Below are 9,769 nucleotides of genomic sequence, written 5' to 3'. Positions count from 1 at the left end.
TTCAGCTATTTTTTTGTCTTGTGGACTTTATGTAAACATCTGTTATTTGAAATAGTTTATTAAGGACAGTACTAAGTAAAAAATAACATGCAATTTTCATGATCCTTCTTATTTTGTTAAAATGATTAACATTTTTGCATATTCTGCAAGGGGTGTGTAAACTTTTGAGCTCAACTGTACCTTTTAAGGTACCAATATGGAGCCTTTAGGTACAAAGGTGTTGAATTATATGGTTACAAATAACCCACAATTTAACAACTGTAAGTGCACATTATCAGTAGAGACAAAGAGGGATTTTATCATTGTGATAAGAGCTTCATAATGCACTGTTCATGCCTGCTATTGAATATGGATTTAAGGACTTAAATAATAGTGATAGCTAAGTAAACAGCAGTAATTAGTTCAAAGATTATTTCATATGTAATGCGTATGGTGATCTGGTGATCTGCTGTGAAATAAATGAGTCAAATCACAGTCGTGGAGGTAATTTTGCACTCTTGGCATTTAGGAGTGTCACCCCTTCATTGCTGTGCACTTTTTTCTGCACGGTGTCTGATTTGTAGTTTTTACCAAGAAAAGATTATCTGAGTTTTCTTATTTTCGTATTTCCCATTCATTTCCTATGTCGGTCATTTTTGACCGCAAAGAAGGTAAGTGTGACTATTTTTTTTTACGACCCATTAACATGTCCGAATCATGTCCTTGTTTTTTTGTGTGTGTGTGTTCATATTGCTAATGCGACAAAAGTCACCAAGTGTCATCTCATTCTGATGAAGCTACGATTTTTAACATTTCAAAATATACAATTTTTCGGTCAAAAATGACCTAAGAGGGCCAGAGGGTTAAGGAAATGACTAGCAGTATGGACACCATTTTCTCTATTACATTAGATACTGTTGCACCCATCAGATTAAAAAAGGTGAGAGAGAAAAGTACTGCACCATGGTACAACAGTATTACTCACACTAAATGGAGACAAACTCGTTTAGAGGTCTTGGATTGCGTGGAAAGACAGCTCTTCCGGTTATAAAAAGGCTTTAAAAGCAGCCAGGGCTGAGCATCTCCGCAAACTCATAGAAAATAACTAAAACAATCCAAGATTCTTGTTAGGTACAGTGGCTAGATTAACAAATAAACAGACATCACCAGAACAAATTATTCCATTACAGTTTAGTAGTAATGACTTTATGAATTTCTTCACTGAGAAAATCGAAAGCATCAGTGTAAATGTACAACCTTTGACAATCAGTGTGTGATTTGTATATGTTCATGTTCAATGGTTATACAAATAAATGTGAATTGAATTAATGTGAAAAACACTTAAAGTCCCTTAATGTACTAAAATGGTGACATTAAAAGGTCAAATTCAGTATAAACCTTATTAAAGATGCAAGCTTATATATAGGAGAGCAGATGAGCCCAGAATATGAATGCAACACACTAAATGGTTAAGGGTTTTCTTTATACTGTACATAGTATGCATCATCAATAAGGTGTATACTGAATTTGGTCTTTTAAAATCACTGTCTTATTACATTAGCACACTGGCGGGCAATGGAGGAAAGACTTGTTTTGCCCTCCAGGTGGCGTACCTGTAAGTGTATGATGTCACGTAAAAACTATGAATTGCTGTATTCAGCCTTATCATGCTGCTTATATCTTACCTTGCAGTCATCCAGCGTTAAAAAGTGCTGCGCTAGAATTACTGCTTTAGGCTTTTTACGTACGATAATTGTGACCTATAATAGTCATCCTTTCATAGAAACATTTTCTCGAACTGCTACACAATTGTATTCGTTTTTTAAAGTTAAAACTGAAACAGAACCACAGAACAGGAATGAGTCTTTTAATGTTTTTACATGATTTGAGTAAACATGATTCTGATTGCCTTTGTTATTGTAGCACATCTTCTAATAAAGTAAAATAAGATTAATATTGTGGTATATAACAATTAATATTACTGATTAAATACTAATTCACTTATGCCATATAACATAATTGCTATGAAATAAAGAAACATTTAGGAACCCACAACCAGTGTGGCATCAGTGCCACCTTCATTAAAATGGCATTAGATAATATGCATCTTAAATCTTGTCAATTTTCTTGTTGAAATATACTAAAAGATGATCAAGACACTCATCAGAGGAACAAGAAACACCATCAGGGAAGCACAAAGACAAGAAGCCTCAGATACCTTCACTTGCTCTGGGACCAACTCATCTGTGAACAGGGAATATAACGCAATGCAGCGAAATGTAATGTGTTCATGACATAAATATTAACTTATTAATGATTAAAATTAAGTGAAATGTTCACCTGTTTTTCCTTCAGACAACATCAGAGGACCCATGGATATGGAAGCACTGTCATAGAAGTCCAGAGACCTGCGCTCTCTCCAGTGCGGTCCAGAGGTACAGTTCTACAGGAGAAAAAGACAAAGTCCAGCTATGTAAATCCCTGTTGAATATCACCGAACAAGCATGAAACATGAAGAAGTGCACAAAATCTCCAGAAGAGGGCAGCAAAAACAACTACTGTATCATCCCTGACATTAAACCTTGTCACTATGGGCATTAAAGGATTAGTTCACTTTCAAATAAAAATTTCCTGATAATTTATACAGTTGAAGGTCAAAATTACAGTTTCAGTGCAGCTTCAAAGGACGATACCAGATGAGGAATAAGGGTCTTATCTAGAGAAACCATCGGTCATTTTCGAAAAAAATGTATATGCTTTATATAAACAAATGATCGCCTTCCAAGTGGTTCCGCCAAAACCGCACTTTCATATTCTTTTTGAAGAATACGAAAGTGCAGTTTTGGCGGAAGCACTTGGAAGGCGATCATTTGTTTATATAAAGCATATACATTTACATTTTTTTCCGAAAATGACAGATCATTTTGCTAGATAAGACACTGATTTCTCGTCTGGTATCGTTTAAAGCCCTTTGAAGCTGCACTGAAACTGTAATTTTGACCTTCAACTGTTTGGAGGCCATTAAAGTCCACTATAAGGAGAATAATCCTGGAATGTTTTCATCAAAAACCTTAATTTCTTTTCGACTGAAGAAAGAAAGACATGAACATCTTGGATGACATGGGGGTGAGTAAATTATCAGGAAAATTTTATTTGAAAGTGAACTAATCCTTTAAGAGTGATATTTCCCTGACGATATTTAGATAGGGTTTGATTTACAAGTATCCATTATAACGGTCACATTTCACAATAGATAGATAGATAGATAGATAGATAGATAGATACGGCTAATATAATTGGTAAATTACATTGCTAGAGGTTTTGTAAACTCACCGTTGAGCAGCGATTGCTTGACAGAAGGCAAAGATGAACAGCACAGTGCAGGTAAAGCTTAGTGGAGTTTGCAGTGAAGATAAACATCCTGAAGGAGAAACGGCTGGATGTTGAGACGCCGTTCTGCAGCAGCTCCACTGTATCGTCATCTGGATTGGGGCACCTGAGAATATCAATAATGATAATCATCAAAACAAATAATTTCATGAAAGACATTCCATTACAGTGACATAAAACTGATCATTTTGGAATAGAAAAGAAGCATTTCTTTACTCTTGAACAATGAGATCCCAGCGTAGATCATAATTGGGATCATTCACAGGTGTAGCCCAACACGTGTCCGTCACCAGGGCAAACTGTCGGCTGTCGACCCCCTCAACACGAACTTCCACATGCATCTCCTGGTCGAGCTCTGCATCCACTGCACCAGTGAAGGGCAGCGTAAACTCATCATCCTGATAAGGAATCATGCGAACACGATATCTCCCTTCACCTGCCGGAAGGCTCTTGTGCACAATGCTGTTAAAATGGTGAATAGGTCTGTGTTAGAATTACCCTGTTTTATGGTAGTTTTTAGTTTAGAAATGTTCATTTGTGTTTTTCTTAAAGGATTATATGGAAGCCCGTTTCCGCCACTAAATAAAACAATAAAAACCGTAATTGCGACTTTTTGTCTCAGAATTCTGACTTTTTAACTTGCAATTGTGAGAAAAAAAGTCAGAATTGTAAAAAAAAAAAAAAAAAAAAAAATCAAAATTGAGACTATATCACCCAATTGTGAGTTTATATCTCAGAATTCGGACTTTTTTTCCTCACAATTCAGATTTTTTTCTCACAATTGTGTGATATAGTCACAATTCCTGAGATATAAACTTGCAATTGTGTGATATAAAGTCAGAATTCTGAGATATAAACTCGCAATTGCGTGATATAGTCACAATTCCTGAGATATAAACTCGCAATTGTGAGAAAAAGTTCGAATTGTGAGAAAAAGTCCGAATTGTGACTTTATAACTCGCAATTCGGAGTTTATATTTCAAAATTCTGACTTTATAACTCGCAAATGTGAGAAAAATGTGAGAAAACAATTCAGAATTGCAAGAAAAAAGTTAGAATTGTGACTATATCATGCAATTGCAAGTTTATATCTCGCAATTCTGACTTTATAACTCACAATTGTGAGAAAAAAAGTCAGAATTCTGAGATAAAAAGTCGCAATTACTGTTTTTACGGGCTTCCATAGGATTAGTTCACTCACAAAAGAAAAGGAAAAGAAAGAAAGAAAGAAAGAAAGAAAGAAAGAAAGAAAGAGAGAAGGAAAGAAAGAGAGAGAGAGAAAGAAAGAAAGAGAGAGAGAAAGAAAGAAAGAAAGAAAGAAAGAAAGAAAGAGAAAGAAAAAGAAAGAAAGAAAGAAAGAAAGAAAGAAAGAAAGAAAGAAAGAGAAAAAGAAAGAGAAAGAAAGAAAGGGAGAAAGAAAGAGAAAGAAAGAAAGAAAGAAAGAAAGAAAGAAAGAAAGAAAGAAAGAAAGAAAGAAAAAAATAAATTATTTTCTTAATTACAGAAAATGTTGACATCTGCACTAGCTCTTCTTGGCATGTTTATGATAGTACAACTAAAATGAGTGAAATCCGCACCTCTCCAGTGGGTTGATTTCCACATTCATGGAAAGTGTTTGTGTTTGGGGGTAAGCGCAACTGAAAGAAAGCTTCAGAATTTTCTCTCTGCTGATGAGGCCTTCTGATTTTGGTGTCCCCAGAATAAAGTTATCATAGATGAAGTGGGTGCCGTTGGCCTGTGGAAAAAAAAAAGAAAGAAAAAAAAAAAAAAAGTGTTGGACAAAATGATGTGAACATCTGGGAAATCTGCAATATTTCTTTATTAAGGTGTTACCAAAATTTGCCTTTAATACAGCTTCCAAACTTATTAGAGTAGATTAATACAACTTCTGAATAGTTTCCAGTGGAGTGTCGTCTATCTGAACTTCTGCCAGTTTGTTCAGAGATGTTGAAGGAGGGAATCTACTTCTCACACTTCACTCAAAACATTGACCACAAGAGTTCAATAATATTCAAGTCAGGTGATTAAGCTGACCAGGGCAGATGATAAAGTTTCCAACCAGTAAATCACTGATATTAGGGAATATTCCTAGAATATTTGACCCCCATGATTGGATGATGTACTTGTGTCTTGAATAGACTATACTTAGTGAATCTTACCACAAGATTTGTACCACAGATGTGTTCATCGTTATCAAAATGAAATTCCACTCTGCCGTTCCGGACCGTTCCTCTGCAGCTAGGATCATTGAGGTGTAAGATGTCAGCTGAAAAACCAGCCTCAAAGAGCTGACAGCGAGACACAGACATGGAGCCAGAGCTGCTTTCACAGGTTTCTGAGAAATCTGAAAGAAAACATCCATAAGATTGACAGAATGTCATTAAATGTCATTAAAAAAACACAATAGTTTATTGTAAAACAATACCAACCAAAAGAGTCAGAATTTGGGCTGTGAGTGTTGTTGTTGCATAAACAGCCATAAACACCATTTCTCTTCCCACAGTGTTCATCCTCAGAGCAGCTGAGTTCAGAACAGTGATCTTTCACACCTAAGAGAAGTACAGATAAATGAAATACAACACGAAAAGACACTGAGTCGTGTGAACAGAGCTATAGTCCCCACAGAATCCCTAGAGAGCTAGAGCTAGAGCTTCATTATGTTAAAATGTTCAGGAGTTCTCCTCCGACCACTGTCTGTCACATGCTTTGATTTATGATGGGCAGCATACTCTGCTGTGACGCCACCGTGTTCCACTCTTACACACACAATATATGGATTTCACATTGGATGCAAGTTTATTGAAACTTGAACAAGCCAATTTGCCACATCGACTAATAGTAACTTCTTGGATTGAACCTGACCTCAGAGTAATTTCGTTGAGTTTCGCTATTCTGACTGGGCCTTAAGAGCAAAATTCACAGCAAGCTCCCACAAGCTCCCAAGGAAGATCAAAGCATCCTTGTCACATCTGGTTAATTGTCACCCTTCTTCCATCTCTGAATGTGTCTTCACTACAGCTAAGTCACATTTTACTTTTATCCTCATTGCTTGTTTCAACAACATGCTTGTTGCTTTCCCCGTGAACTGGAAGTTGCAAACGACTTTTCTCCAGTGTTGTGATGTATTTCCAAGTGAAACAGAATATTGAATAGAGGGCAGGGTTGTACTTTTGCGCTCCTCCTCTCCATATCTCGCTCATAGCAGACTAACGGTTGGAGGGGAGTGGTTTAAGTGTTTTCAACCCAAGCCGCCTTTTTTCCGTGTATTAACTTGCACGGATTAATTGTTCACCACAAGACTAGTAATATGCACTAACAAAGTAAATAGGGTGAGTAAATCATGGGATAATTAAAGTTTTTGGGTAAACTATCCCTTTACACTTTTCTGGTTGTTATTGGGAACATGCATATTACTTAAGCTCATTCAGGTAACTCCATTTAAAGGGGCATACTACTCTTCTCCACACTGTAAAAAAAAAAAAAAAAAAAAAAAAAAAAAATCATTCAATTCAAAATCAAAACACTTGACTTTTTGAGTTATCTTTTTGCACTGACTCAGTTAAGTTGTATTTATGTAGAATATTAAGTATTTTCAACTTGACAAATTTATTGTTGTTTGAACTTAAAAAGTTTAGTTGGGTTAACTTTATGAAAATAAGGTGTACTTACTTTTTAAGTTTTCAGTACAAACAGTCCATGTAAAATATGTTTTTTGTTCACTCAACTTAACTTTTTGAGGTACTAATTTCCACTGACTTATTTAAGTTTTAATTACTTAAAATATTAAGTATTTCACCTTGACACATTTAGGTAATTGAGTTTATAAAGTTTAGTTGGAATAACTATGGAAGTAAGGTGAACTTAATTTAGTTATTATTTTGCACTGACTCAGTTAAGTTGAAATTACTTAAAATATTAAGTATTTTCAACTTGACAATTTTAGTTATTTGAACTTACAGTTCAATAGTTTTCAATACAAAAGTTAATGTTCATGTAACCTGTTTTAATTTATTTTATTCAATAAATTAAATAATTATTTTATTTAAATTGTTATTTTATGTCATATATATTTTTATTTCAAATGTTTCAGTCATGTTTCGGTTGAGAGCTTTATTCCCATTTAAATTAATTTCTCCTGCAAATAATAATTGATCTGATTTCAGTCACTGAGACATCAACTGCAATCAAATCAATTAAATTTCTCAAGATCTGAGCAGAGGATGATTAAACGACTCCAAAAACAGACAGCATTACAAAAACTTTTTACAGACCAGACTGACTTTATTTCTTTACTGGATGAACACTGAGCACTGTGCCTTTGTACGTCCGACTGACTGCACTTTATCTTATCTATACATCATAGAATTTACAGAGGTTTAGCTCTAATTAATGTTGTTTTTTGTTTTTGTTTTTGTTTTTTTGTTGAAAAATTTAGTTAGAAATCACCATTATAGTGAAAAATATTTATACTGAAGTTGTTTGCTTTTACCACATTCGAATGCTTGTCGTATAGTGGTTTAAATTACTGTTTAAATGACTGTTTCAAAGTAAATATAGTATTAGTAAGGTTGAGGCCCTACTGATTTGAAAATATCTTCTTTTTACTAAACAAATTTAGCTGTGAGAGAAAGAGCACTAATGCATTAACACTGACACAAACTGAGAATATCCGAAACACATCGCTGTAAGTTTGTTGTTGTTGGCAGATGTCGGCATTCTTGTCTATGATAGGCACCTTTTCTTGCCCAGAACTGAACAATACCACCAATCCAAGCTGAATGCTAATTGTCATTCATCTTTGACAGAAGAGGTCTTGACAAACATTACTTTTACTTTGAATTGACTACATGCATGTGTAACAGTGGGATGAACAGAAAAAATGTTAAGAGTTAATGTAATTAAAATGCATTTCCAAAAAGATGGAATTCATGAAGTAAGCAAGATAATACTTAACCAGTGGCTGTGATTTGTGGAGTAATAGTTGTTGTTGATGTTGTTAGTGTTGCTGGTGTTGCTGTTGTCGAAGAGGCTGTGACATCTAATATTAGGAACAATTGTTTTTATCAATATCAATTTTATAATAAACCGAAAGGTACATAACTGAAATACATTTGAGTAAATGCTCACTTGCGCAATAAACTCCGCAAAACATTGGCCTGACAAACTCATAAACATAGTAACTTCCTGGACAGGCTTTGACTTGAATAGGGTGGGATGTGTAACCACAGCAGCCCTTCCATGAGGAAACACAGACCTGGCGGGTGACCACTCCATCTTCCAGCTGTGGATGAGAGCCGTTGAGCCAGAATGGCTCACATGCGTTGATTAACACATGATTCTGGCATCTGAGCATCTTGACCTCTGATGAACAGCCTGTACCAGCCATTCCACTTCACATTATAGTCACACATGCCATAGTAATATGAATTGCTGGTTGATCTCCGAGGCTCATCCAGAGTGGTGTAGTTGTAGCAGGGGTCAACACTCGGGGTAGTGAAAAGTACTATTATGAAAAAGTAGAAAGAGAGTAGTGATTTAATGTATCCAAGATAGTGACATGAAAATCAACAATACAATTCATGATAAGCCTGTTAAATATAAAGATGGATGAATGTACCTGCACAATATGTAGGAGCTGGGATTGAAAGAGCTGGCCTGGTAAATTTGTAGACATAATAATTTCCAGGACAAGCTTTGACTTGGATTGGGTTGGATCTGTAGTAACTGGCCTGATCGTAGTAAGAGCCGTAAATTTCACGAGTAACAACTCCATCTTCTAGATGAGGATGAGAGCCGGCAAGCCAGAGAGCGCTAAAACCTCCACATGCCATGTAAGACGCACACCATTCAGGCATCTGAGCACTCAAGTCATTAATGAAGAGTCGATACCAGCCGTCCCAACTAACACGAGTGTCATCATGTTCAGATATGTATCCATCTTGATACCAGTAGTTGACTGTGCTTCTCCAGTAGTTGTTCAGAATGGTGTAGTTAATGCATGGGTCATAATCTGTGAGGGATGAAACTAAATTCTTATCCAAAACTAGATTCTTAAGCCATTCATGCACAACGTGACTGTATAACTGTGAGGATGTGCATGCACAAAAGGTGTCAAAACTTTCATTATAACATAGTTTTAAAATATTTAGTCTATATTTTACTCTATATATTTTTTATATATCTATGTAGTAATAGTCTATTAATTTATATGACAACAATACATGTACAGTAATTAAAATAGACTGTTTGATTTACCCTATTTATATATATTCTATAAATTCAACATTTACTTACTCAAGGTGATGCTGGATTCAGTAATTATATTTGGACTTATAGTGGAAACAGACTGTGAAATGGTGCTAACATCTGAAAAAAGGAAATATGACTACTGAAATTATTT

At 35.3% G+C, this 9,769-nt stretch overlaps 1 protein-coding gene across 3 annotated transcripts; it reads right to left on the bottom strand.

Moving 5' to 3' along the window:
• Positions 1 to 1,850: 1,850 nt before the first annotated feature.
• On the bottom strand, positions 1,851 to 8,795 carry LOC127509941 (uromodulin-like). Of its 3 annotated transcripts, XM_051889335.1 has the most exons (9): positions 8,497 to 8,795; positions 8,324 to 8,407; positions 5,799 to 5,918; positions 5,529 to 5,713; positions 4,947 to 5,104; positions 3,586 to 3,831; positions 3,313 to 3,475; positions 2,320 to 2,422; positions 1,851 to 2,223 (listed from the first exon to the last, which is right to left on the bottom strand). In XM_051889335.1, exons 1-9 carry the CDS (start codon positions 8,753 to 8,755, stop codon positions 2,120 to 2,122), a joined length of 1,422 nt encoding a protein of 473 aa, XP_051745295.1. In that variant the 5' UTR covers positions 8,756 to 8,795; the 3' UTR covers positions 1,851 to 2,119. The 3 variants fall into 3 exon arrangements, with proteins under 3 accessions (XP_051745295.1, XP_051745296.1, XP_051745297.1); XM_051889336.1 differs by lacking the exons at positions 8,324 to 8,407; positions 8,497 to 8,795 and having other exon boundaries at positions 5,799 to 6,318; XM_051889337.1 differs by lacking the exons at positions 5,529 to 5,713; positions 5,799 to 5,918; positions 8,324 to 8,407; positions 8,497 to 8,795 and having other exon boundaries at positions 4,947 to 5,427.
• Positions 8,796 to 9,769: the final 974 nt, after the last annotated feature.

The sequence above is a fragment of the Ctenopharyngodon idella genome, chromosome 3, assembly GCF_019924925.1.
Source record: "Ctenopharyngodon idella isolate HZGC_01 chromosome 3, HZGC01, whole genome shotgun sequence".
Taxonomy (NCBI): Eukaryota; Metazoa; Chordata; class Actinopteri; order Cypriniformes; family Xenocyprididae; genus Ctenopharyngodon; species Ctenopharyngodon idella.
This window is presented reverse-complemented; position numbering and strand designations above follow the sequence as displayed.

Bases quoted from the DNA above. Each gene is read 5' to 3' on its own strand.
- LOC127509941 (XM_051889335.1), bottom strand. From the start codon at position 8,755: ATGGCTGGTACAGGCTGTTCATCAGAGGTCAAGATGCTCAGATGCCAG. The intron at 8,408-8,496 runs GTGAGCATTTAC...TCCTAATATTAG, and splicing joins TTGCGGAGTTTATTGCGCAA to ATGTCACAGCCTCTTCGACA. The intron at 5,919-8,323 runs GTTAAGTATTAT...TACTTCTCTTAG, and splicing joins TCCACAAATCACAGCCACTG to GTGTGAAAGATCACTGTTCT.